Consider the following 27,544-nt stretch of genomic DNA (forward strand, 5'->3'; position numbering starts at 1 on the left):
AATCCGGTCGCACCCTTGCGCCTGCGCTGTGCACGTTCCCGGGCTGCGGCAGCCATGCTGAACCCGTACGGAGAGGCGAGTGGGGGGGACAGGGTCGACGACAACGGGATAGGAAGCCGGGCATGTGAAGAAGCAGCGGCATTAGAGCGCGCTGGGTCTCTGGAGATAGGCCTCGGCCACGCGGCCCCCTTGGCCCATGAGCGACCCCCGGAAACCTTTGGAAAAAGGGCCCCCGTGGCGGGGGGGGGGAGGGTAAAGGGGAGCGGCTGGCACGTGACCTGGGTCAGCCAATCTGAGTGTTGCTGACGTGGCCGCGCGGCCCCGATGTTCTCCCCACCCCCCGATCGGTCAGGAAGGGAGGGGCTGGGGGCTACGCCCCCTCCCCCAACACAGCTTCGGCTTCCGGGGGGGTGACACCCCGGATTACATCCTCCCCCCGCACCAAGCCGAGGGGAAGATTGGAGCCCCCCTGGAAGATTCCAGGATCCAGGTGAGAAGGGGCCCTTGGGGGCCGGGGGTGTTGTCATCCATTTAAGTGCTTAACCAATGGTGGGGAGTCCGTGAAGGAGATTCTTGGGGTTCATAGAAGAATCCTGAGGGTGGGAGGATTTGTCCTTCAAATAGTTTACAGCCAATGGGAGCTTGGGAGGGGGCGAGCGGGAGAGGGCCCCTGTGATGGGGGAGGGGAATGGCCAACCTCATGCCTCCGTACCAATTGGAGGGCAAAGGGGCGTGGGGGCGGTGTGTTCCCCCACCTCGTTCCATTCGTTCCCTGGGGGTACAGGAGCCCGGAGCCAGGTGAGAAGGGATCCTTCTGGCGGCTGGAGGGAGGGGTGACCTAGTGGGCCGAGGAGTGAGAGTGGGGACTGGAGTTTCTACTCATGGCTGTAAATGCTTAGAGTTGGCAACCTGGGCTATGAACAGAGGTTGTTCCCGGCGCCCACTCCCTTTCTCTCTAGAGATTGGACGGAGCATTGCTGTACTTCCTTTGTGTCCGCGGTAGGAAGCTGGCAGTCATCACATGGCGTGGTGGAGGTTACGCTTCGAGTCGCTTATTGAATTTCTGTGCATTCACGTGGACACGGCCTATGGAGCCTTCTGCACAAACCTTCTTTGCCCCGGTGGGGTCTTAGCTGAGCGTGTGTCCACCCCAGGCTAGGGAGGGCTCACAGGCTGAACGCTTGGGAGCAGAAACCAGGCCCGAGGAGGGTTTTGGGAGGGAGTAGAAATCGTGGTCTGAGACAGGAGGGAGTGAGGCTTCGGACCTGGAGTGATTTCACAGCTCCCAAGGTTTCGGGTTTCTCCAGGGTGGCGTTTTTCGCCTCTTTCATCCCCTCCCCCATTCCTGAACAGTCGTCTCCTTGTGTACTGCGGGGGAGGCAACGGAAAGGGGGGAAGAGTTACTTTTCCAAATTCCTGAGTAGCAGTGGCCTCCCCGGTGACTCATGTGGGGGAAGGGAAGATTGGGAGAGAGCGGGGAGCAGTGATTTTCCGGAACGCAGGGAAATAAGCCAGAATAATGTTTGGCTGCCCTTTCGCTTTCTAAGGCCCAGTATTCTCTCGGCGGCCTGATGTTTCTTCCCTGGCCGACCTCCCCCCGCGATGGGCTTCTGTACAAACTTGCAAGGCCTGGGGTGGAGAAAAGCAGATTGGGGAGGCTGGGCCGCTAGGGGGGAGGGCGATGGGGGGGAGGGGAGAAGGCAAAGTTGCTGTGTCATTGCGCTCCCTGCAGCAGCCACTCGGGCGGGCCCGCATGTACTTTTGGGGCCGAGGCCTGATCCCTAGTGGGGGCTTGGTGGGGGAGAGACTCTGCTTTCCCGGTGCGCAGTTTCCCCCGCAGGGTTTGCCCGACTCGGGTGATTGAGAAGACGGGAGATTGACGGCCATTTTAGACGCAGTAACCGAGGTTAGGGCTCAAAGGCTACCGCGAGGGAGGGAGGGTGACATGGTTGGAGCTCAAGGATCTAGGCCCTCACGAGCCCCTGGCAGGGGGCCTCATATTCGTTGAGTTACATTAATTTCCTTTTTCAGATACGCATAACTACTTCTTCCTTGGTAGCCAGAAAAGGGGAGATGGAGGGGGGGAGACCCCCCCCCCGCCTAAAGCCCAGGTAGGGGAAATTCTTTCACTCTCCCAGAAGGGGACGGGGGCGGGGGAGCCCCAGAGATGGCTTTAGAGATCCTGATCTTGTTGTGCTCTGGCTCTTTCTTCATACGTAGTTTGTTTCTCTAGTCCAGATAACTAGATTGTGGGGAAGACTTAGTTGACTAGGTTGGGGGAGGGGGCAAAACTGAGCTCCCAAAATGGCTCCTGCCCCTCCTCGGAGGCGGACGGCCCGGGGGGAGGGGAGGAGGGGAGAGTAGGAGGGGGAGGGCTAGTCTGAGCCGCAGCCGCCGCCTCCTCCGCTCGCCCTCCTCCCTGGCGCTGACCGATGGACCAGCCGCTCCGTGGGGAGGACTCCGGACCCTGGTGGGGGGATGGGGGCAGCCTTCCGCCCCCGCGGCGGAGGGACCCTAAGGCGGGGTGCGGGCCTGCCCTCGGGGTGGGGGAGGGCGGTGGGGATAGGTCTGAGCTCGCCAGGAGCGGGGAGGGTGTTCACCCTGCTTCGCCCCTGGCGCGACTTGTTTTTTCCGCTCCGAGCCAGACACCGGAATGAAGTTTGGGGAGGAGGTGGGTTTCATCGTATAGGGTACGTGGGTGCGTTTGGAAATTTTGAGCTGCGGAGCTTTTGTCAAGCAGGCAGATGTTTATATTGCTAACTGGACGTATGAGTGGGAGGGATTGGAGAGGTGCTTGGGGTGCAGGTGTTTGGAATGTGTTTTAGTTTGGTTATCTTGTTGATAGGAAGCCTTTGGGAGTTAACAGATAATAGATTCTGAGAAGTGTTTTGCCTTTGTCTTTCGATTGTTTGACCTGGGGAAGGACGGGGAGGATTTTAAGACTCTGGGAAGCCTGTATTTTTATATTGTGGAGCATAGGAACGTTAGGTTCCTTCTTTGCTACGTTCGGGAGCCTTTAGCTGTTTGCCAGAGTAGCAGGCCGCGGCTTCTAAGATGGCGTCTTCTTCCTCATTTCAGATTCTCGGCTGCAGCGGCCTCACTGCCGAGAACACCAACTCGCCGGGCATCCTGCAGCCACACCCTGGCGGGCCGAGGCTGGCTACGCCCACGCGGCCGCTCCAGTCTTCCTGCCGTTCTGCCCAATGGAGGAGCTACGAATGGCACGACCTGCCCGAGCTTGGCAGTCGCCAGTCGCACCGGGTTTGGACGCCTGGGAAGATTTTGTTGGAAGGGGAGGCGGGGAGAGGGTGCTGCATCCATGCCAACCTCCCTGTTTCCCTGGAGTCGCCGAACCACAGCGCAGCCAATTGGCTCAGAGATGTGGCGGGTTGCCGCTTCCCTATGGGTCTATGCGGCACTCTTCTGCCTAGTGACTGACACCTTGGAAATGAAGCCTATGACGTCATCGCTTCAGCCGGCCAATAGGAAACGCTCCCGCGGAGAGGTGTTCCTCCCCCTTCGACTCTGCTTCTTCACGCGCGTGAGCGAGCGTGCGCGCGCGAAGGGGGTGGAGGAAATCTCGAGCACGGTGGCGCGCATGAGCGGCGAGGCTCCGCCCTCCTGCCTATATATAAAGGGCTGGCGCGGGGCTCGGCGGCGCCATTTCGCGCTGGAGTGGAGCAGCCTCTAGAACGAGCTGGAGGATTCTGCCTACCGATACAGAGCCTTCGAGTCGTCGGGGGCCGCCATTACAATCCACGTCCATCCGCTTGGAAATGGCCTTCGTCTCGGCCTATGACCGGTCCCGGCGGACAGTACAGACCCCATAGAAGCCCCCGAAGCTCCCCTTTTTCGGGCCCCGCCCAATCCTCGGAGTCTATCCACCCCCTCTACTCCGCCCTCAAGAGGATTTCAAAGATGGAGGCGGCGGCTCCATAAACCACTTTTCGTGTTCATCCGCCTCCATCCAAGATCGAAACGGGACCTCGTCCGCCCCGGACGGTCCTGGCAGGAAGAGGGGATCCTTGCAGACCAACAGCGGGCAATATTGACGACGGTGTCTGGGATCGGGGGCCGTCCTAGGGTTTGAAGAGTCCGTCCCCCTTCGCTCGCCCGCCTCAGCTGAGGCCGCCGCCATTTTCTCGCAGTTCGTCTCCCGCGGAGCGCGCCAAGCTGCCGGGAGTTCTCCGAGAGGTAGCGGAGGAGACCGCTTCCGTGCCGGCCCGGCGTGGGGGGTTGTCGCCTGGAGGACCAAGGGCAACGGCCCCCTCACTTCCCGGGTTATGCTGGCCCGGGCGGTAAGGGGAACCGAGGCCACCCGGACTTTCCGCGGCTGAGGGCAGCGCCGGGTCCCCGCGGTCAAGATGCTGCAAAACGTGACACCCCACAACAAGTACGTCCCCGCGAGGCGCGTGTGGGAAGGGGACGTTGGGAGGCTGCGGCGCGCGGGTGTGGGACGTTGGGTTCGGAGAGAGTGCGAAACCGATTCGGGCGCGTCCCTATTGGGTGGCGCGACTGTTGGCTCTCGGGGCTCGCGGGGCGGGCTGAGCGACGGTTTGGGAACGGTGGTAGCGGCGCAGATGCTGCGTATGGAGGGCCTGCAGGTTGTCAGTTCAGACGTCCTTTTTCCCGCCGTGGTCCAGCCGTAACCGAGTTGGGCAGACGGGTGGCGGCAGGAAGTAATGGGGAAGGTCGACATTGATTGAGCAGTGGGTCCTGCAGGTAGTAGTAGGTCTGGTGTCTAGCGACAGTTTGTTACAGGCTTTGAGAGGGGGGTCCGTGACCATGTCTAGTGCCTTATAAGGTTGCCATGGTGATGGAGCTTCAGGGACTGGCAACCGGGATTCCCAGAGTGGGGTAGAGGGATCCCTTTCTGAGTCTGTGGGCCCTTTTAGGGTGGGTCAGTGAACAGCTCGTGTTTCGGTGACTGGTTCGGTTTTGTGTTGGGGCGTGTGTGTTTGGTCGGGGGGATGTGTTTTGGGTGGCATTGAGAGTTTCGCTCAGGGAGGAGGGTGGAGTTAAGGATTCTCTAGTCTGGTTTTGCGGATGTAAACAATGAGATTTGGGTCTTTAGTCTTGGGCCCTGGGAATCGCCTGGTTCTGAGGAGCATCAGAGAGAATGTAAACTTGAACCCCTGTTGGCCTTTGATGTGCAGAGTTGATGCTACAATGGGAACTGTTACTGGAATCGTATTTTTTGGCGGAGGTTGAGAGGCGTCTATCATTCTTGGGAGGGAACTTGCTGACCTTGACTGTTTGGATGCTTCTATTTTTTTGAGTCCTTTGGAGGGAGGAGACTGAATTTGCGAATAAATTCTGCGGGCTGGCAGGTGGGGTCATTCTAGGCTGTGAAGTCTGACAAATACTCGCTAGTGTGAATTTTTTTTGAGAGTTGATGTGGTTTCCCGTTAGATTTTTGGTCCGTTTTCTGTCTTGGATTTAAGTATCCACAGCTTTGGAGGATGCTGATCTTCTGCCCAGATGGATTCTTAGGTGTCTGTCTCTTTAGCATTGTATGGAATTTTTCTCCTGTTTTGTTCCCTTCCTCTTTTATTCGCTTTCCTCAGGCTCAACCACCATGGCAACCACCAAGCCCCTAGTGGGGAGGAAGCTTGGGCCTTGAGTTTCTTAGCTCCACCCATTTTGCTGAAGTTCCATCCCCATAAGGCTATGGTTCTCAGATGCTGTGCTCTATCAGAAACCATCTTGGGGTTTTTCTGCTTCTCCATTCTGAATGAAAGAATGTTAGAGTGCATCAGATTCCAGAAGGTGGGGTCAGATAGGTATACTAAAAATATGGAAACAAAAAAAAAGTCGGAGAAGGGAGACAAGAACAAAAGCTCCACAGATTGTTTGCATACTGGTTTTGTCTAAGATGCACTTTCATAGCTTGAGCACCTTTCACCAGGTCCCAAGCGTGGATTTATTGAATACTTAGTGTAAACTGCAGTGCCTCTCGATTTTCGTGAGATTGCCACATCTAATTTTGTTTCCCGTTTTCACAGGCTCCCTGGGGAGGGGAATGCAGGGTTACTGGGGCTGGGCCCGGAGGCAGCAGCTCCAGGGAAAAGGATTCGGAAGCCCTCCCTGTTGTATGAGGGATTCGAGAGCCCCACAATGGCTTCAGTGCCAGCTTTGCAACTGACCCCTGCCAACCCACCACCCCCAGAGGTGTCCAATCCCAAAAAGCCAGGACGAGTTACCAATCAGCTGCAGTACCTGCACAAGGTGGTGATGAAGGCTCTGTGGAAACATCAGTTTGCATGGCCTTTCCGGCAGCCTGTGGATGCTGTCAAACTGGGTCTGCCGGTGAGTAGAGAGATTGGAGTGGGGCAGGTACCGAAATGAAGAAGAATGAGTGTGAGTGGAGGTGGGCTGTCTGGTATAGGTGCTGCGGCCCCTAGGGAGTTCCCGTCTCTCCCCTGTAGGGCAGATAGCTACCATTTTTCTGGATTCTTGGTCCCTTGTGATTGATCCAATCTCTCGCTATCTTGACATCTCTCATTGTGCCCTCCATGTGTCCTTCCTTAACTTTTGTGCCCTGGCTCCATTTTACAGATTCCCACCCCAGGTTGGGAGAGGACCACGGTGGCCAAAATTCTTAGCTTCTTCCTCTCCCTCATGCAGCCCATGGATAGCCAGCCCCAGAGGTAATGTCACAGGATGGGAAACCTTGCAGAGTGGGTGGTGGGGTGGGCGGTTAGAGAAAGGTAGTAGGTGCTTCCCTATGGGTGTTAAGAATCCTGCTCCGTTTTTATCTGTCCTGTAGTTTAATTGGGGCCGCAGTTAAGGGGACTATATACTCCTTGAAGGCATAGGGTGTGTGTGTGTGTGCGTGTGTGTGTTGGGGGTCAGTAGTTTGCCTAGGAGAACAGGCATTTATCTTGCAGCAGCTCTGATCTAGTTGTTCTTTCTTTAGGATTATCACAAAATTATAAAGCAGCCTATGGACATGGGTACTATTAAGAGGAGACTTGAAAATAACTATTACTGGGCTGCCTCAGAGTGTATGCAGGATTTTAATACCATGTTCACCAACTGTTACATCTACAACAAGGTGAGTTTCTCTGTTCATTAGTAGATGAGGAGAGAGAGTGCTTCTATTATTACTAGATGTTTTGTCTACGTAAAGTTTGTCTTTTTCTATGGAAAGTGTTCTCACAACAGTCAGGATCTGGAAAATCTGAGCTCCAAAGGGTACCACTGAACACAGCAAGGTGGTTTCAGAGATGCAGAATTAAAGGTTATTTAAGTAGAACAGTTTTCATACTTGGGTATAGTGGCCCTGTTTCTCAGAGAACTCTCCAGAGACCTGAGTAGAACAAGATCTATTTTTTCTTGTCAGTTCTCATGCTCTTTCTTCTGAACTTTTTTCCTTTGTTGTATTTTGAGGGATAGAGTTGGGAGAAAAAAGGGAAGTTAGCGGCCCAGTGTAGGTAATTATTCAATACCTGATGACAGATTTGTCTACAAGGGGTGGTGGTGTGATGCTTGGGGTTAGTAATTCCTCTGAGAAAAATGGTTTGTCTATTTTTTGCTCATGTTTCAACCTGTTTGTGTTTCCTATAGCCCACTGATGATATTGTCCTGATGGCACAAACATTGGAAAAGATCTTTCTACAGAAAGTGGCATCGATGCCACAAGAGGAACAAGAGCTTGTGGTGACCATCCCTAAGAACAGCCACAAGAAGGGGGCCAAATTGGCAGGTAGGAAGAGTGGGAGTTTTGCTCATGGGGACCGAAAGACGGGAGAGATGATTAAGCTAAACTTTTTTTTCTTTTCCCCTAGCGCTCCAGGGCAGTATCACCAGTGCCCATCAGGTGCCTGCTGTCTCTTCTGTGTCTCATACAGCCCTGTATACTCCACCACCTGAGATACCTACCACTGTCCTCAACATTCCCCATCCGTCGGTCATCTCTTCTCCCCTTCTTAAGTCCTTGCACTCCGCTGGACCCCCACTACTTGCTGTCTCTGCAGCTCCCCCGGCACAGCCCCTTGCCAAGGTAGAGGTTTATGGATTTCTTTTGGTTAATGGGGAGGGAATGGTCTTGAGGTGGACTCAGGGTAAAAGGGATCCATCTTGTTTTTCTCTGCAGAAAAAAGGGGTAAAGCGGAAAGCAGATACTACCACCCCTACACCAACAGCCATCCTGGCTCCTGGTTCCCCCGCTAGCCCTCCTGGGGGTCTTGAACCTAAGGCGGCACGGCTTCCCCCTACGCGTAGAGAGAGTGGCCGCCCCATCAAGCCCCCACGCAAAGACTTGCCTGACTCTCAGCAGCAACACCAGAGCTCCAAGAAAGGAAAGCTGTCAGAACAGTTAAAACATTGCAATGGCATTTTGAAGGAGTTACTCTCTAAGAAGCATGCTGCCTATGCCTGGCCTTTCTATAAACCAGTGGATGCTTCTGCTCTTGGCCTACATGACTACCATGACATCATTAAGCACCCCATGGACCTCAGCACTGTCAAGGTACCCACTGCATGGGGCAGATGGGATGCTCAGGCAGTGGTTGGAGCCTAGGGATCAATAAAATAATCACTTAAGGGTACACAGCAATCTTTGGTTATTGGTATTTTAGTTTCACGACAGTGTTTTAGCCTATTAGGCTAAAAGTCAAGTACTTGATAAAAGTCCCCATTTCCTGGAGTTTGAAACAGTATTGTGGGTTTTGTCTTTGGGACAGCACTATTAATGTACAGTTAACTTCTGCTTATTGAGAATGTTAAGGAAGTTAGGGGGTAGAAGGATAGTCAGTGGCTATCCACTCTCCTTTTTCACTTAAGAAATGGTTTGTCTTTCTAGACATAGATTCTTCTTCAACCCACCCAAATTCCTTTGTCTTCAGACCTGAACCCCAGGGCATAGATCCTTAAGGTCATCCCCACTGTGCTCTCAAGAGGGCTACTTTTGCAGTGTCTGGGGTTGGCAGGGAAAGGTGAGTCTCCCTACCTGTGCAGCTTCTGATGCTGCCTCCTTCTGCAGCGGAAGATGGAGAATCGTGATTACCGGGATGCACAGGAGTTTGCTGCTGATGTGCGGCTTATGTTCTCCAACTGCTATAAGTACAACCCCCCAGACCACGATGTTGTAGCCATGGCACGAAAATTACAGGTGAGTGTCAGGGTTGGAGTTTGAAAAAAAATAAAATGGATTTGGGGAGAGAAATTTTGTCATCTGTGCTGCACAGCCTTGACATGAGGCTCTCTAGTCTATCTCACAGTTGTAAATTAGAGTTGTACCGTCAGGCAGCTGAGTATGATCAGGGCACGATCCATCAGCATGGTTCTCACTCCCCCTCTGTTTCTAGGATGTATTTGAGTTCCGTTATGCCAAGATGCCAGATGAACCGCTGGAACCAGGGCCCTTACCAGTCTCTACTGCCTTGCCCCCTGGCTTGGCCAAATCGTCTTCAGAGTCCTCCAGTGAGGAAAGCAGCAGTGAGAGCTCTTCTGAGGAAGAGGAGGATGAAGATGAGGAGGAGGAAGAGGAAGAGGAGGAGAGTGAAAGCTCTGACTCTGAAGAAGAAAGGGCTCATCGCTTGGCTGAATTACAAGAACAGGTATTATTTTATCACTGTTCAGTTTATTGGGTAAGAGATTCACACCATAACTTTTTTTTCTTTTTTGGTCTATTTATTCTACTTTATTTTCCTATTTTGTGTGATTCTTTTCCTTTTCTAGCTTCGGGCAGTACATGAACAGCTGGCTGCCCTATCCCAAGGCCCAATATCCAAGCCCAAGCGGAAGAGAGAAAAAAAAGAGAAAAAGAAGAAACGGAAGGCAGAGAAGCATCGAGGCCGAGCTGGGGTGGATGAAGATGACAAAGGGCCTCGGGCACCCCGCCCATCTCAGCCCAAGAAGTCCAAGAAAGCAAGTGGCACTGGGAGTGGCAGTGCTGCTGCACTAGGCCCTCCTGGCTTTGGACCTTCTTCTGGCGGAAGTGGCACCAAGTGAGTTCTAACAGGATAGGAGGTAGAGATGAGCTTGGCTGTTTCTATAGCTTCTTCGGGAGAGGATGCTTTCTCCCACCCCTTGCAGAGTTCTTTCTAAAGCAGAGATCAGTGAACTTGTAAATAGGCAGGCGACAGATACAGACTTTGAAGACCATAGGGTCTCAGAGCTGCTCAGGTCTTCCAGTGTAGTGTGGAAGCAGCCACAGGCAATATAGAATCATGAATATGGCTATGTTCTAATGAAACTTTATTTACAAAAACAAATGACAGGCTAGATTTGTTCCTTGGCCATAGTTTGCCTATCCTTTTTCTAAACTAATGAGTCCATGCTGTCTTAGTGTTTTGCACGATTAAGGCTGGGTTAGCACTTTAGGGAGCAAAAACATGGCCCCATGTCAGTGTATCTGTATCTAGTTCTCGAACCCCAAGATAAATGTAAAATGCTTGTATGTGAGAAGCTCCACTTAGATAATACAGTGTCACAGTAGTCCACTTCTAGATCACGCATCTGCCTTAATGGAAAAAAAAAGCTCCTCCAGGCAAGAAATCCAGTTACAGAGTTGAACAGTGAAAGCATGTTGGGAAAAGTCATTGATGTTTCCCCAGCTGACAATTTTCTTTTGCCTTTAGACTTCCCAAAAAGGCCACAAAGACAGCCCCACCTGCCCTGCCTACAGGCTATGATTCAGAGGAGGAAGAGGAAAGTAGGCCCATGAGTTACGATGAGAAGCGGCAGTTGAGCCTGGATATCAACAAGTTGCCTGGAGAGAAGCTGGGTCGGGTTGTGCACATAATACAAGCCAGGGAGCCCTCTTTACGTGACTCAAACCCAGAAGAGATTGAGATTGATTTTGAAACGCTCAAGCCATCGACGCTGAGAGAGCTTGAACGCTACGTCCTTTCCTGCCTACGAAAGAAACCGCGGAAGCCCTACAGTGAGTAAATGAGGTCTATCTGTTCACGCAGCAATCCTCATAGTTCTGAGGACAATTTAGAAGAGGGTCATTGGGGATGCTTACTGCACTCATGTTAGCTCTCAGGATGGTGGAATGCAGTAGTTGCTTCCAAATGTTGAAGAAGGAACTTGACAACTATAGGGGGCACTAAAACTAGGGTGCTTGCTACAATCTTTGTTTCTTTTTCTAGCCATTAAAAAACCTGTGGGAAAGACAAAAGAGGAACTGGCTTTGGAGAAGAAGCGGGAACTAGAGAAGAGGTTACAAGATGTTAGTGGGCAGCTCAATTCCACCAAAAAGCCCCCCAAGAAAGGTGAGTAACCTATAAGCCACTGCAAATTCACTACATCTTGTCCTCTTAGCTGCATTTTGTTGAGAAATGGAGATCAGACTATCTTTTAACTTCCAACTTTGTTCTGCAGCAAGTGAGAAAACAGAGTCATCATCGGCACAGCAGGTAGCAGTGTCTCGCCTCAGCGCTTCCAGCTCCAGCTCAGATTCCAGCTCCTCCTCTTCATCTTCCTCTTCGTCAGACACCAGTGACTCAGACTCAGGCTAAGGGGCCAGGCCAGATGGGGCAGGAGGCTCCGCAGGACCGGACCCCTAGACCACCCTGCCCCACCCCTTTCCCTCCCTTGCTGTGACACTTCCTCATCTCACCTCCCTTCCCCCCACTGTAGGAGAGCTGGCTCTGCAGGGGGGAGGGGTGCAGGGACATTTACTGAAGGGGGGATATAAATGGACAAAATAATAAGATTGAGTTCTCAACCCCATTGAGAGTGACCTCCTGGGCATAGAGCCGCCATTCAGAATGACGGGGCCGGGCAGGGCTACAGGGTGGGAGTGGGCAAAGGTCCTGATAATGGGGTTACCTGAGGCCATAGCTGCCCTGTGCACTTGTAAGGGCCCTGTTTTGAGATTGTTTGTTCTAATTTATTTTAAGCTAGATAAGGCTGAGGGGGTGGGGCCATGGTCCCCTTGGCCTCCATGGGGAGGGAAGAAGGGAGAGCTCTTTTTTTACGTTGACTTTTTTTTTCTACTCTGTTTTTCCTTTTTCCTTCTGCTCCATTTGGGGCCCCTGGGGGTTTCAGTCATCTCCCCATTTGGTCCCCTGGATTGTCTTTTCTTTGTCTGTTGATTCTAACTTGTAAATAAAGAAAATATTATTCAAGGTTTGAGTTATCTTAATAACGTTTGTTTCTGTAGTGCTTCAAAAGGAACATGATAAGATTTAACTGAGTGAGAATTCTGAGCAAAGTATTCTTGGGGTGAGAGAAAGGAAGAGCGCCATCCTGTAGTTGGATTGTGTCTTTTTAAACAAACTATAGTAGGTGGTGGTTGTGCTGAGAAAAGTAAATGTATGTGCCCTTTGTAAAATGGATCCTCCAGAATAACCAGTTCAAGATCTGCTCTGGTTTAGATGGAAAAAGCTTGTTCATGCCTTAACCAAGAGACCAAGAGTTTTGAACTCAAAATTTGAGGTACGCTCTGAGGTTTTCTGTGGTGCTGGATGTGTGGATTGTTTCCTGAACACACTTAAAAAGGTGAAAGGAATGGGAGGTAGCCAACAGCAGGTGAGTTTTGCATTGGGCATCTGCCCTGAGGACGCAGTTGTGTCTACTTTTATAATTTGCTGCTTTGGCCTCAGATTGCTGATTTTATCAGAATGCCAATTCAGAGCATTTACAGCAATTCTCTCCAATTCAAATCACAAAAACGACTTTCCGGAAGGCCAACACCTTGTCTTGCTAAGGGGAGGGGGCAGTACAGGGAGCTGGGTGGTGTTGGTTCTGGAATTTGGAGGTTAGAGACTACAAAAGTAAAACAGCTTAATGTGATGGAACATAGGTGGAAACCTGAGTTTTGAAAGAAAATGAGAATTGGGGATGTAAATAAAGCTAATGGCTTGTTCTGCCATAAATGTTGCCGGAAACAAGGTGTAGGGTGGAATCGGGTGGAGGTGGTAATGGAGATTCTGAAAGAGCGGTGGATTAGACTCTAGCAGTGATTTCTCAACCTTTGCATGCTTGTTACTCCAGTAGAGCTTTTAAAAACGACAGCAATTTCTGGATTCTGTCCTTAATGAGTTATTTGTAAAGGGGCCTGAGTAACAATTTTCAAAAGCTCGAAGAGATGAGAACGCACAAGCAAGGTTGAGAACCACTTATTAATGGTTTTGCAAGGCCCTTAGTTTAAAGGAAAAGAGACCCCTAATTGGGCTTTTTGGCCAACTTAATTGTGGAGCTCAGTGAGGGAATTCGGTCCCCTTTGGTCTCGGGTCCTCTTGAGAGGAGGGATAGGAAAGATTTTGAAAACTCGGGAGTTGTGGGGGTAAAATGGAAATTAATTAAGTCTTAAAAGGGTAAATATTGAAGTTGAGATTTCAATTAGATGCATGTCTATGTGTCTGGGACTACATCTCATTTCAGAGGGAATTTTAAGGTTTGAGTGGGATTACTTTTGGGAGGAGGCTATTTAGAGAACCTTAAGATAATTTGGCTGCATCTCCTTTCTGTTCATGTACTTTTTTTTTTTTTGAGGAAGATTAGCCCCAAGTCAACTGCTGCCAATCCTCCTCTTTTTGCTGAGGAAGACTGGCCCTGAGCTAACGTCCGTGCCCATCTTCCTCTACTCTTTATATGGGATGCCTGCCACGGCATGGCTTGCCAAGCGGTGCCATGTCCACACCCAGGATCCAAACCGGTGAATCCTGGTCTGCCAAAGGGGAACAGGCGCACTTAACCACTGAGGCACCAGGCCGGCCCCTGTTGACGTACTTTTAAGACTTTCATTACAGTTGACAAAAATAAAAATTTCAGTTATCAAAAGATAAGTTTCTGATGTACTTTTGGAGGCACCTTAGTGTAATTAACATATGAACTGAACCCAGAACAACCCTGAATGCTGTAAGAGGAGGAGACCTGGCTCATCCCTCTGCAGAACAGGCTGAGACTGGGAACGAGTGGTTCTGGGCCTGTGTCATGCCTCCCGCCCTGCCATGTCAGTTAGTAGGCAGTTTACAGAGGTTCGTGGATTTCCCTGACAATCTTTCAGTAAAGAGTCCTTGCCCTGGTCCCTGACCCTTGGGGTTTCAGTTTGTCGTTGGATTTACTCTTTACTTGAATTTACTGGTCCAAACCCCAGCTCTACCCCATCCCATCCTCTTTAGGCATTGTAATAGTTTCAGGAGTCCGATAGAGAGCCATCTTGGTTGGAATTACTGCCCTCCAAAGAAACAAGCATGATCTCCAGCACTGAAAGAACACAACTGGAGTCCTACATGATTTACTCCCATGGTCTTCCCAGCTGTTGGAATCGTGGGTTCCCCTCCCTCTGTTTTTTTTCTTCCTCTCATGCCATTTGTTTCTCTTTAGTGCTTCTATAGGAGCTTTTATTCAGTCAACACGTTTTCGTGAGTTCTCTGGATTGCCTTTTTTTCAACAAACGCTATTACTGTTGCGTCAGTAGACCTAGACACTGGCAAACTGCTAAGTCAGGAGGGGTGGAGGTGAAGATACAAAGAAAAGGCCCTGTCCTCGTAAAGCCTCCCCATCAGAAAAGAGTGCAATTATTGGCTATCACAGTGCAGTGATTGTGCTGATGGGCTCCAAGATAAAGGCATGACTTGGTCTTCCCAGACTCTTCATCTTTATGACACCCAATGTACGGACCCCAGTTGCAGCCCTGCCAACCTTGCTCTTAGGTTCCCTCAGGACTATCCAGATTGGAAAGCCTTATTACCCTAAAGGACCAGCCTGAGGGGCTCCCAGGCCAAGGACCAGGGCAGGTTGGAGTTAGTCTCTGGGGCTTGCCCAAAATAACCCGAGGGAGGTCTGCCTGAGCCATGAGACAGGGACTGCTAGAGAGCTGGGGAGGGTAAAGGGAATTAATCCGATGTCCCTGTGATCTCACATTTTTGCTTCTTTCCTCTTTCCTGGATCGTCACCCAAGTTCAAGGTGCAAGATTCTACTAGCTGGTCTCCAGCACTGAGTAAGACAGCTTGCTGTCACCTTAGTTTATGTGCCTGGGAGCAGGGACAGGGACAACATTAGACACCATGCAAAGATCTATAAAGAATTTAGGAGAGGGTTCTGATCTGAGAGATCTCTAACCGGAGATCTGTTCAGACAGATGAGAGAAAGATGAGCAGTGTTTGTATGAGGGAGGAGGGGAAGTGAACATTGCCTGCAGAAGAACCAGTGATGGTAACGGCCTGAATGCAGGTGGTGCTGAAGCAGCAAGATGAAAGAGAGTGCTTCCAGATACCGCCAGAGAGGCAGGCAGAGCTAGATCAAGGAGGGCATGTAGGCCACAAGAATTTGAGTTTTATCCTGAAGGCTATATGCCAAGATAAAAACAACCTGTAAACTCATTCGGTCCTCATCATAGTCCTATGAGGTAAATTGTCTTTATCTCCAGTTAACAGATGAAGAAATGAGGTAGAAAAAGGTTAAAGAACTTGCCCAAGGTCCTAACAGCCAGTGAGTGCTGGAGGTGGGATTTGAACCCAGCAGTCTGGCTCCAGGAACTACTACACCAGAATTCCCATTCTGTGGGCTGATGGGGAGCTAGGAGACACACATGCTTGGAAGAAGTTGCAGTAAGGAGAATCATGTTGGGTTTTGGGGCATTGAGAATGGATGCAGAGTGATAATTGAGAGAGCAGCTACAGTGGTCAGTCCCAGCCAATGAGGACGGTGGTCTGGGATGGACAGGCAGCAACACAGATGAAGAGATGTGGAGAGATTTGAAAACTGTGTAGGAGATAGAATACATGGGACTAGCCCCCGAAAATTCTTATCTCCACATACCAAAGGAAGAGCAGAGTTGTATATATCTCTCTATCCGTCAGAGTCCCTGAGCTTTCCAGTAGTGGAAGTGGAAGTTTGATAGTTTGGGGACTAAAGGCATGCCATCTGGCTGGCGGTTTAGAATGAAACTCCAACAAGGCTTGCCTAAGAGGCGGGAGTTCTGAGGCGCTCGTTGATAGCCACAGAGGATCTTTGGCGCCACCTGGTGAGCATGTTACCCATGACTTCCTCCTGAATCTCAGTTCTAAATATTTTTGCTCCCAGCCTCCCATCTTTAGGTTTTCTTTCCTTTCCTGTAATTCTGTTCTTGAAACATGAGCCTTCACTTTCATGACCAGAGGTCTTCATCTTCCTTTACCTCTGAAGCGTCTCCTGCGGCTTCCCCCAGCCTCCTTGACACCACTCTTTCTAGCTCTCATCGTTTTGGGACAGCCCCTCTTAGCTTCTCTGAAGTCTCTGCCTCAGCCTTCTGTGAGATGTTGTCACTCATGCTACCTTCCTTGGTCCGCTTCTCCTTATTTGCACAGTATTTATAAGCAATTTTACCCATTCCTCTGGAGGCAACTCCCATCCATAAAATGTTTCTGTCCAGACCTTGCTCCAAAGTTCCAAGTCTGTTTTTCAACTGCCTAATGGCAGTGTCCCATAGACTTCTGGCGCTCAATACATGTCCATAAAAGATCCTATCTCTTTTCCCAAACATGTCCCTCCGTGGGTTATCTGTTTATGTGTCAAGCGCTCATACAGAACTCTCTAATGTGCCAGACATTAATGAACCCCTTTACAAGTAAGTCCTCGTAATAACTCCACGAGGTAGTTAGATACTCATCACCCTTTTATAGACGAGGAAGCTGAGGCCCAGAGCCAGTATCATTAATGTATCATCACACTCCCAGTCACCCGAGCCAGAGCCGGGACATCTGCCCGGAGTCGTCCCCGTCACTATCCACACCTCCTTCCCCTCTGTTCAGCCACCGAAGCCCACTGAGCCTTCCCCTATCACTGCTCTCCTATCGTGCCCCCTCAGGCTGGACTGTCACAGCTCTCTTACTAGTCTTCTATCTACAGTCTTAATTCCATCTAACCCATCCCCCATACGGTAGCTGCCAGAAAGTTCCTTTAGAAAATAAATCTGATCATGTTGCTTATTACCCTTAAGGTTTAAACCCCTTTGCAAGGCCTACCAGGCCTGGATCCAGCCTTTGTTACCGCTACAAAGTTATACCCCTCATTCACCCTTCCTTGAACTCTGTGCTCGACTCAGAGCAGAAAATAGGCCTTCCCAGATTCTCCCATGCTGCTCGTTCCCACTGGTTCTGGCCACATGCTGTTCTCTCTGCCTAGAATCTCCTCTCCCCCATCAAGAAATCCTACACAATCTCCAAGAACAATTGTTACCTCCACTATAAAGACTTTTCTGACCGTCCTTGTGTCTCCCATGACACATGCACACGCACCTCCCAAGGGACCTCAGCGAGCTTCTCTCTATGTACCAGGCCCTCTCCATTCCACCACTCCTCTGTCTCCAGAGTCCAGCGGGAGTGCCTAGCATTGAGTTAAAGTGGCCTCTCTGTTGTGGCTGTTCTGCTCACCAGCCTTTGAGGACTCTCCCAGTGAACAATTAGACTGACAACTTCCATTATCAGTTCACACATAACTTCCTTCCTCCTTAATTTTGCCCCCTTGTGCATGTCTCCCGCGGCTCCTTTGTGAGGTAAGGACTGTGTCTTGTTCTTTCTATCCTTAACCTTCCCAGTGCCTGGGGAAACAGTTTAAATATAAGCATAAATGATGGTTAAGACACCTCTTGGCGTTTGCACCCACCCGGGTACCCCAGCACAGATCCCAGAAGGAGGCTCGTCAGCCCTGCCCTAGGGCTGGCAGGCCCAGAGCTGAGGTTTGGACAAGGTGTCTCATCAAGGTGTGGGAAATGCAGAGTAAACCAACTGTCTCAGGTTTGCCAGGGGCTGAAGAGTTTTCCCGGACATGGGACTTTTAGCAATAAAACTGGGAAAGTCCTGGGCAAATTGGGATGAGTGGTCACCTTGTGAATGGGAGATGTTACCTCTTCGGCCATGTAGGGAGATGGTGAAAGCTAACGTACACTAGGCTTTATTATTGTCCAGGCCCTCCCTATGCTTGTCACTTTATACACTTCATCTAGTGATTCTTGCAACATTCAACTCCTGATCATTAGATTCTATTATGCCCACTTAATAGAAGAGAAAACAGAGGCTCAGAGAAGTGTATTAACCTGAACTGAATCAACGCTTCCAGAGTCCATGTCTTTCCGCTATACCACGTTGCCTCAGGGTCCACCCACCACCTTCTTCCCTCATGCCCTGCCCCCTCCTCACCATGCCAGCAGACTCCCTCCTTGGGGTACCAGGCTTGTCACCTCCAGTGAGGCCTCACCTCAACCCAAGGTGGCCTAGGTAAGAATTGCTCCTTGTGCAAGTCAGAGGAACCCATCATCCTTCCCAAACTTCAAGCGTTTTTGTGTCCTTGTATGGCAAATAGATGTTTATACATAATAAAGTATTTCTCACGTGTGTTTGCCAAATGAGGACATTGCTAATCTTGTCAGGTAAGCTAATGTTTCATTTAAGGTTGGAGGAGAAAAGGGATTTATTCTCCAGCAGTAAGAATTTTTGCCGGGAGGGCTGGGCCCGTGGCCGAGTGGTTGAGTTCACGCGCTCTGCTTCGGCGGCACGGGGTTTCGACAGTTCAGATCCTGGGGGCGGACATGGCACCACTCATCAAGCCATGCTGAGGCGGCGTCGCACATAGCAGAACTAGAAGGACCAACTAGAATATACAACTATGCACTGCGGGGCTTTGGGGAGAAGAAGAAGAAAAAAAAAGGTTGGCAACAGATGTTAGCTCAGGTGCCGATCTTAAAAAATAAAAAAAAGAGTTTTTGCCAGGTGTTCATTTGAAAAAAGAATGTTACTAAAGTGCTCTTGTATCAGTTGCAACTGTCAGACCTCAGAGAGTCAGTTGCTGTTATAATTTCTGAGACGATGAGAATGTAATACTGGCTACTCGATGAACACTTTCCTTTCTGCCCTGGCAATGTTGTATTGGAACTGGCTTCCCCAGAAAGGCAGGCTGTAGAGACACCGCGAGTTCCTCCAGAAATGGCTATTACCTATCTCCCTGTCTCTTTGCCTCGTCTTCGTATCCCATCCAGAGTTGCTGCAAAAAAGGAGACAGTTTCACAGTTTCTCTCATCCTTTTTCTTCTCCCTCTACAAAAAAAAAAAAAAAAAAAGCAGTTTGCTAAGTTTGCTTGTATGCTTTTAACTCTAAGTATACCCAGGGAAATGAAAGGTAACAAGTTCCTCACAGACTCATAGTTGTAAAAGGCCAGGAAGTCCAGCGTCTCCGTCAGAGCGAACCTTAGTGCTCTTTGATGGGAACCCAGGTCTGTGGTCACCTCAGCGCGTTGTTTGCTGTTCTGGATTTGAGAAAGAACAAGCTGGATCCCCCACTCCCTCCCGTTCCTGTTACAGGTTTCTGGTCGTGCCTGCCACCTTCCAGAGGGGACTCTCCTTACTTGGCCCCCACTTTCCAGGGGTCTGGTCAGTGACCTGGTGCTGAGACTGGTCATGAACCTTTGCTTAGACTTCCCCTTAAAATTTTGCATCTGTTCTGGACCTAATTCCAGCCACAGTGACCCAAACCACTGATTTGCTGTTCTGGACGCCATCTCCCGCCCCTCAGGCTGATCCCCAGTGTTATGTTCTTCCGTCACTACCTTTGGCCTCACAAACAGACCCTGCAGAGCCCCACAGTGACTTAGCTAATGATTTGGCCAGGAGGAAAAAATCAAGTGAAGGAAATAATGATGAGCAAAAGAAGGAGCAGTTTGGGGTTGAGAGGCTGTTTCAGAGAGCAGTTCTGTGAGTGGGAGTGGTGGGGAAGGCTTGCTTCAGAGTAAGGTGGAAAACAATCCAGAAAGAACGCTGTTTCTGCAGAGGCTGGGGAAGCGGAGAGAGAAGGAAAAAGTCAGGGAAATGGAATTGACGCTAAGCCCTTGCTATGGGCCAGGCGTTTTGATGGGCATTTTCATAGTTATCTCTTTCAGTCAGAGAACATCCTTATCACATATGTATTATTATTCCTGTTTTAGAGATGAAGAGACTCTAACTTAATGTGCATAAGATCATAGAGCTAGTGGGACAGGATAAGGCTCATTGCAAAGTTTATATTCTTTTTTCTATGCCAAAAGTTTCTAGTTATATTCTAGATAAAAAAGGAATTCAGAAGTGAAATTTAGAAAATACATCCAGATATTGTTAATTCCATCAACCTGAACTGAAGACTAAGGCTGGAGATCCATATACACACGTGCACTCATGCACACACACACACCCCTCTATCTATCTATCTATCTATCTATCATCTATCTTTGTCTTTTTAAATGTAGCTTCTGCCCAAGATTCCACCATGCTGGAGAAAATTAATTTTTTTTCACCAAGCCGATTAAATTGAGCTTAGCTGAAGAGCTATTAGGAAGTGCGAAGACACAAAGAAGAAATGAAATGACCTCGCCCCGCAAGTATAGGTGAGGGAATTCCCAATGATGGCCTTTGCTGTGTGAAGAGGAACAAGACTGGGTGGAAGGTTTTTTTTGGTTTTTGTTTTTTGTCTTTGAGGAAGATCAGCCCTGAGCTAACATCTGCTGCCAATCCTCCTTTTTTTGCTGAGGAAGACTGGCCCTGAGCTAACGTCCGTGCCCATCTTCCTCTACCTTATGTGTGGGACACCCGCCACAGCATGGCCTGCCGAGCGGTGCCACATCTGCACCCCGGATCCGGCCCGCGAACTCCAGGCCGCCAAAGCGGGACGTGCGCACTTAACTGCTGCACCACCGGGCTGGCCCCAGGGTGGAAGTTATTCACTTTGGACTGAGTAATGTCTGAATGGTGACTGTTTATACATACTGTCCCTCCTAACCATCCCTTCAGGCTTGGCTTAGAGACTGGGACCTTTATGAAGGAAGAGGGCTATGGGAAGAAGGGTGTCGGAGGTGGATGGTGAAGGAGATGGCCGTGTCCAGGTGGACAGGTCCAGGAAAGGAAAGTGGGGGAGGAGGCGACACCAAGGTTTGTACCGATCATGTAGGGAGGAGAAGAAAAGGATGACAAAAATTATAGACCAGGAATAAAAATTACAAGAACTTTGTAAGATTTTGGAAACCTAATACCTTCTCCATTTTTGCTATTTTTACAGTCTTATCTGTTTTCTGATTGGGATTGACAATAAAATCTCAAACATGGGAGAAATTCAAAATTACAAACCATCTTAATATTTTTATAGTTGAACTTATTCTGGGTGTTCCTGAGATGACTGTAGGCAGTGTTACAGTAACTTGTGACTACAGAACATTTTTTTTTTAAAGATTGGCACCTTGAGCTAACAACTTGCCAATCTTCCTTTTTTTTTTTTTTTAAAGATTGGCACCTGAGCTAACAACTGTTGCCAATCTTCTTTTTTCTTCTTTCTGCTTTTTCTCCCCAAGTCCCCCCAGTACATAGTCTGGGTAACATATATAATATATATAATAGGTAACATATATAATAGTATATTTTAGTTGTGGGTCCCCCTAATTGTGACACATGGGACGCTGCCTCAACTGGCCTGATGAGTGGTGCCGTGTCCGCGCCCAGGATCCAAACCAGCAAAACCCTGGGCCACCGTAGCAGAGCTCGGGAACTTAACCACTTGGCCACGGGGCCGGCCCCAGAACATTTTTTTCAAAGGATAAGCTATTGGCGAAGCAATTGTAGGACTCCCAAGATAAAATGAGGCTGCACTTTGAACTTGGGGATGAAAAAGTTGCTGGAAGACATGGCTAAATTTTATGTGTGTTTAATAACCATGTAATGGAGCCAAAAATCAAAGGCATTGCGTCATGCTTATTTTATTTTAATTAAAACAAAAGAATAAAGTATTAAAATTATTTTATATTTAAATTATAAAATAACTATTATAGAAGAGTAAATATTCAATAGGTAACATACATCAACTCATAGATTCAGGAATCTAGTAATCTCTCATTTAATTTCCTGCTATTTTCAACTGTGGCATAGCACTATAAATACACACACACACTTTTTATCAAGAAAATTCCAAACATACAGACAAGGTGGAAAAAGTACAAAGAATACTTGAATACCCATAACGTAGATTCAACAATTGTCAAGATTTTGCCGTATTTGTTTCAAGTGTGTATGTGTGTGTATGTATCTGAATCCGTTTCAAAATAAAGACAGCATGGCAGTTCGTCCCTACATTCTTTTGCATAAAGATGTCTTGTAACATAACCACAGTCCCATAACCAATCCTGAACAAACTGAAAATAATCTCCTAATATCGCTGATTACCCAGTCCGTATTCAGATTTTCGCATTTGTCTCAGAAGTGTTTTTATATCTGTTTTCTTCCAAAGGTATTGCCAAGAATCACCCACTAAATTTGATTGTGATATTTAGTCTCTTTTAATCTCCCCCTCCCACTTTTTTTACATTGTCTTTTTAAAGAGACCAAGCCAGCTGTCTTGCAGAATTCTAAATGTATGTGGTTATTTCTTCATGGTTTCATTTGACTTATTCCTCTTTCCAATGTAACTAGAACTTTGAACTGTTAACTAGAACTTTGATCTGAAGGCTTGATTAGATTCAGATTAAAGATTTCCTGACAATAATTCTTCGTAGTTGATGCTCCATACTTCACTTTCATCTCCTCAGGAAGCATATGGCTACTGTCTTGTTGTCCCGTTTTTGGTGCGACCAAGGTTGATCACTGAGTCGAGGTGGTGACAGCCAGATCTCTCTCCTCTATAAAGATATCTTCTCCCCTTTGGTCAACAGCAAACAGCCTATGGGCATGATATTTTGGCATGATGTGACTCTCCAGTTCCCCATCATCTATTTCCTAATGGTTTTAACATCTACCATGTCTTCCTTAAATCAATGATCACATTAAGGTTGCAAAATGCTGATTTTGTAATTCTGTTATTTCTTCTACATTTATTAGCCAGCAGTCATCTGAAAGGAATGACTTTTCTCATCAATGGAACTATAGTTCCTCTGAAAAGTCAGGATGTATGCTTGTTTTCTTTTCTTTCTTTTTTTTTTTTTACCTGAGGAAGAGTTGCCCTGAGTTAATATCTGTTGCCAATCCTCCTCTTTTGCCTGAGGAAGATTTGCCCTGAGCTAACCCCTGTGCCAGTCTTCCTCTACTTTGTATGTGGGTCACTGCCACAGCATGGCCGCCAATGAGTAGTGTAGGAACCAAACCCAAGCCGCCAAAGCAGAATGCACTGAACTTAACCACTAGGCCACAGGGCTAGCCCCTATGCTTGTTTTCTTAAGTACCAATTTTCTGTGTTAGAATTAGATTGTCACATCCAGCGGTGATAGAAAAGTATTGTTGTTGTTGCTTGTTTGTTTTACTTTTGTTTCATAATTATTAGGGACTCATGGATTTTTATATATTTAGTGTGTTTCAGTTGATTATAATAACTTTTTTGATGCTCAAATTGTCCCAAATTTGGCCAATGAGAGCCCCTTCAAGCTGGCTGCTCTTCTCTTTTGAGATGACTCTATGGTCTTTGAGCACTTCTTTGTTTTCTGAAACAAGCTTGCTTTGTATTTTCCCTAACCCAGACCTGAAATGAGTCACTTCTCCAAAAAGCTCTTTTTCCTTTTACTGGGTAATGGAATTTAGAAACTACAACCTGTGCACTGGGGATGCTCATTGTTACTGACGTAACGTTGCTTCCAGTTGCTAGAGCAAGGAGATATATATATATATTTATAAATCATTAGTCTAAATCAACATTTCTAATTCAAATTTAATATTAGTGTTTTTAATTCAGCTACTTTTTTCTTCCTTTTTATACACTAAAAATCTTGGTTCCTAATTACATTACATCAGTAATTATTGATTTGCTTTATCTTATAATTTACATAATATAGTTTCAAAATAATAATACAATATTGCTATTGATGATAAAATGACTAATAATGTTCAGTTTTTAGTAGTTCTTTTTATTCGTAGAATATATTCCAGTGAGAATATACAGTACTGTCTTCCAATGTCAGTTAAAATAATTCTTTTCTCTGTATGGTTCAGTTGTTTCTGTTTGGTTTAGATTTTAGGGTTTTTGTTTAATTTTTATAAAAGTTGTAAAGCATTTATATGTTTCAAATGTCAATATTCACTACTATTCCTGTTGCCTCAAACTCATTCCCTAAATTCTAGTCTCCTTTCCCCCATTTTTAACAATTTCGTTTTTAACAATTTAACAATTTATCCTTCCAGTGTGGCTTTTTGGAAATGTGTATTTCCCCTCTTTCTTACTGTAAATGTAGCACATACTATACACATTCTTTTGTATCTTGCATTTTCCCCTGCATCCTAGAGTTCCCTCCGCATCAGCTCAGAGCGCCCCCTCACTCCTTCTAACAGCTTTATGCTGTTCCCTGTGTGGCTGTACCACAACTTTTTCAACTATTCCACCTTACTGGGCATGTTTCCAATCTTTTGATATTGCCAAAAATGATGTATCATTCTTAAAAGAGAGATTACTCTATAATAAAAGCTACATACGTATGTTTGGCGTTTATTTACCCATATTAAAATATGTTTTAGAAGAAAAATATCCTTTTATTGATTCATTTTTAGTTAAGTTATTCACATTCTTAGGACCATTCAAGTTTCATAGAACAATGCAGGAAATGCCAAGTGTGATTCATGATGTGTGCAGACTAATAGATTTGACAAATGTAAGGTGTTTAGTATGTGGCACATTGGAAGTGCTCAATAAATGAAAGAGAATAATGACAATAAAAGCAATAGTTAATAACAGCAGAAAGTTTTTGTTTGTTTTTCTTTATTTGGGCATGTCATCAAGGAATTTGAGAGCAGAGTGACTACAGTTCACTCTTTCGTCAGTCAGTTGTTTCAACATTTATTAACCACCACATTCCAGATTGTGGTAAGAACTTGGCCTGAGGGAAGGAATGAGGGGCAACTGGGAATCCAACCAGGGCTCAGGAGTGATGTTGGGGCTCAAGGGATGAGGCAGCAGAAAGTTTTCAGGGGGAAGAAACACCGGGGAGTTCTCTCTTTGGGAGATTCGAGGACTGTTCAGATTTGGAGCCTCTGCTTGAGGTGGAGTCAAACCACAAGAGGGGCCAAATCATGGTTAGTGGTAATGACTGAAGACTTGGTGAAGAGAGAAGTGAGGAAGTGACTGCTTATCTACAGGCGACCAGGAAGTCTTTCCAGGAGGTTAAAGGAGGAAAGGCAGCCTGAGGGGAGGGGCCACACTCCAGGAGAGGCATCCCTCTGTAAAGGTAAGAGGGTAAAGTGACAGAGAGGCCTGGGGGTAGGAGGGAGGGAGGGAGGGAGGAGGTAGGTAGGAGGTTTGTGTAGCAAAGCTGATCAGGGAAGCCTCTGAATTTTTACCACAATGAGTTGTGAATGGATGACCAGCTGGAGGCATTGATGTTGAGATCTTGGGGAAGGGGATTCCAAGGCAATATAGGGTGGCTGTAGCTTAAAGAAAGAAGGAAAAGTGGAGGGAGGTGAAATTGAAGAGACACACAAGGCCAGTAAGAGCCTTAGCCAGTAAGGAATTTAGATTATATTCTAAGTGAGAAAGGTCTGAACAAGGGGAGCAACATGAATGTTGCTGGTGGAAGAAGTAAAATCTCTTTAGTAATTTGCCAAACTGGTCATTCTTCAGCTCTCCCCATTTCCTACTACACAGAAGCCTCAACAGAAGTTAACTTCTGTTGAAGGACACCAATGACCTCTTCATTATGGAGTAAATCTAGACAAGAGTGGAATTCCCACGAACCTCTCCTCTCCTCTCCTGGAGCCCTGCAGAACTGCTGCTGGTTGGTTGTATGTGCAAAGGCAGGTGGAGTAAACATACACTAAGAATTTTGTGTGACTTCAGCGTTGACTATTTTCAGGGAGCTATTAGCAATAAGGTTAAAAGGGTAGATTGAGGACAGTTTGAGAAATATCTTCACCCTGCAGGTAATGGAGCCCCTACAGGAATTTAAAGTTGGAGGAAGGGAAGAGAAAACATCCTACAAGCTTCCAGAGAGAAAAAACAACAAATCACAACTGAGTTTCAGGACTCTGAATACCTTTTGGCTTCTCAATTATAACACTGAAAGCTAAGAGACTATGAAGAAATGCTTTAAAAATTCTGACGAAAATTATTTCCAACCTTGAATTTTATACCCAACTGAGCTATCATTCAAGTGTGAGGGTAGAATAAATACATTTTCTGACATACAAAGCATAAAAGTTTGCCTCATGTGCACTTTTTCTCAGGAAGCCAAAAGAGGATGTGCCTCAGGGCCAGCCCAGTGGCATAGTAGGTAAGTTCAAGTGCTCCACTTCAGCAGCCCTGGGTTTGTGAATTCTGATCATGGGGACACTCCTACACACCACTCATCAAGCCATGCTGTGCCAGTGTTCCAGATACAAAATAGTGGAAGAATGGTACAGATGATAGCACAGGGCCAATCTTCCTCACCAAAAAAAAAAAAAAAAAAAAAAAAGAGGATGTGCCTCTCTAAAATAAGGCAGTAACCACAACACTGGATATAATTACTAGATATAAGAAACAGAAGATCCAACACAGAGGACAGGTAAATCCTGACAAAGATGGTGAAAGGCGATCTCAGGATGACAGCTGTGTCACTGAGGGCAACTAGTTAAGACTGGAGCAGACAGAAGATCCCAGAAGAGTTTTATCCGATGGTAAATTTGACAGAATATCTGCTGTGTCTGACTGTATTGTGAGAATGAATTTTGTATTAATGAATTTCTGGTTCATTAATGTTAGGTACAAATAAAAGCAAGCAAAGGGAAAAAAGGACAATTATTAACTCCAGGGAACACAAAAAGTTGCCTTGGAAAGGAAGAGCAAGCATCTTTTACTCTGTAGTTTGGCTGTGAGCAGCATTCACGTGATCATGATAATATAAACACTGAACATCAAGCTAGCCTAAGTGACAATACAAAATCCTTTTGATACAAAAGTATCAAAGGAAGGGAACGTGGGAAGGGGAATGTGCATAAAGTGAGGATGAAAAAAATATCTAAACCTCCTCTCCCACAGCAGGAAGTAAAGAATAAAGCCTAAAGCTGAAAGATCAAGATGTAGCCACACAAACGTGTTATTTAGAGACGGGAGGGAGGTCAATACCAATAAAATTGGTTAAAACAGTTGAAAGTTATTGCCTCTAGGGCTGAGGACATGGTAGGAGAGAGGGCTGGAGCCTGGAATTTTTTAAGCAAATCTTGTAGGAGTATTTGACTCTTTATGTGTATAACATAACTTTGTTAAAAATTAAAAGAGAGCGAGAGGATTGGAAGACGGGATCTGGAGGCAGCCCACGAAGAAGACTTTCAGAGAGAGTGACTGGGAGGAGCTCATGGGGATGGGCGAGGCTGGGGTACAGGACAGAGAGGGGATTTGATGTTCTCATTATATAGGAGAGATGACATGTTTATTGTGTGTAGGGGGGACCCCGCAAAGAAGGGAGTTTGACAATACAGAAGAGGAGGTGACTATTGAACTCTGTCGTAAAAGAGAATGGAGTCAGATCAAGAATGCAGGAGGACAATTTTTTTTTTAATGATAGACGATATTGAGACTAGAAGAAACAAATGTGAGTATGAAGGCAGACACATAAATCTAAGAGATTTGGAATTGTTCCTAGAAGTTCCACTTCCAGGGTAATGTATGCATAGTGAACAAAGCACACTTCTAGTCAAAAGAA

General features: G+C 47.3%; 1 protein-coding gene across 26 annotated transcripts; it reads left to right on the top strand.

Moving 5' to 3' along the window:
* The first annotated feature begins 54 nt into the window (after positions 1-54).
* On the top strand, positions 55-12,083 carry BRD2 (bromodomain containing 2). 26 transcript variants are annotated; one of them, XM_070244406.1, is made up of 15 exons: positions 175-490; positions 2,032-2,111; positions 3,079-4,393; positions 6,006-6,309; positions 6,559-6,650; positions 6,920-7,057; positions 7,570-7,708; positions 7,791-8,005; positions 8,099-8,473; positions 8,987-9,115; positions 9,312-9,563; positions 9,685-9,953; positions 10,587-10,891; positions 11,103-11,225; positions 11,335-12,083. In XM_070244406.1, the coding sequence occupies exons 6-15, from the start codon at positions 6,947-6,949 to the stop codon at positions 11,469-11,471; spliced, it is 2,055 nt and encodes a 684-aa protein (XP_070100507.1). In that variant the 5' UTR covers positions 175-490; positions 2,032-2,111; positions 3,079-4,393; positions 6,006-6,309; positions 6,559-6,650; positions 6,920-6,946; the 3' UTR covers positions 11,472-12,083. The 26 variants fall into 26 exon arrangements, with proteins under 26 accessions (XP_001496282.2, XP_070100507.1, XP_070100496.1 ...); XM_070244405.1 differs by lacking the exon at positions 175-490 and adding an exon at positions 1,717-1,906; XM_070244395.1 differs by lacking the exon at positions 6,559-6,650.
* Positions 12,084-27,544: the final 15,461 nt, after the last annotated feature.

This window comes from Equus caballus, chromosome 20 (assembly GCF_041296265.1).
Source record: "Equus caballus isolate H_3958 breed thoroughbred chromosome 20, TB-T2T, whole genome shotgun sequence".
NCBI lineage: Eukaryota > Metazoa > Chordata > Mammalia > Perissodactyla > Equidae > Equus > Equus caballus.

Bases quoted from the DNA above. Each gene is read 5' to 3' on its own strand.
- BRD2 (XM_001496232.5), top strand. From the start codon at position 4,365: ATGCTGCAAAACGTGACACCCCACAACAA. The intron at 7,709-7,790 runs GTAGGAAGAGTG...CTTTTCCCCTAG, and splicing joins GAAGGGGGCCAAATTGGCAG to CGCTCCAGGGCAGTATCACC. The intron at 9,116-9,311 runs GTGAGTGTCAGG...CTCTGTTTCTAG, and splicing joins CCATGGCACGAAAATTACAG to GATGTATTTGAGTTCCGTTA.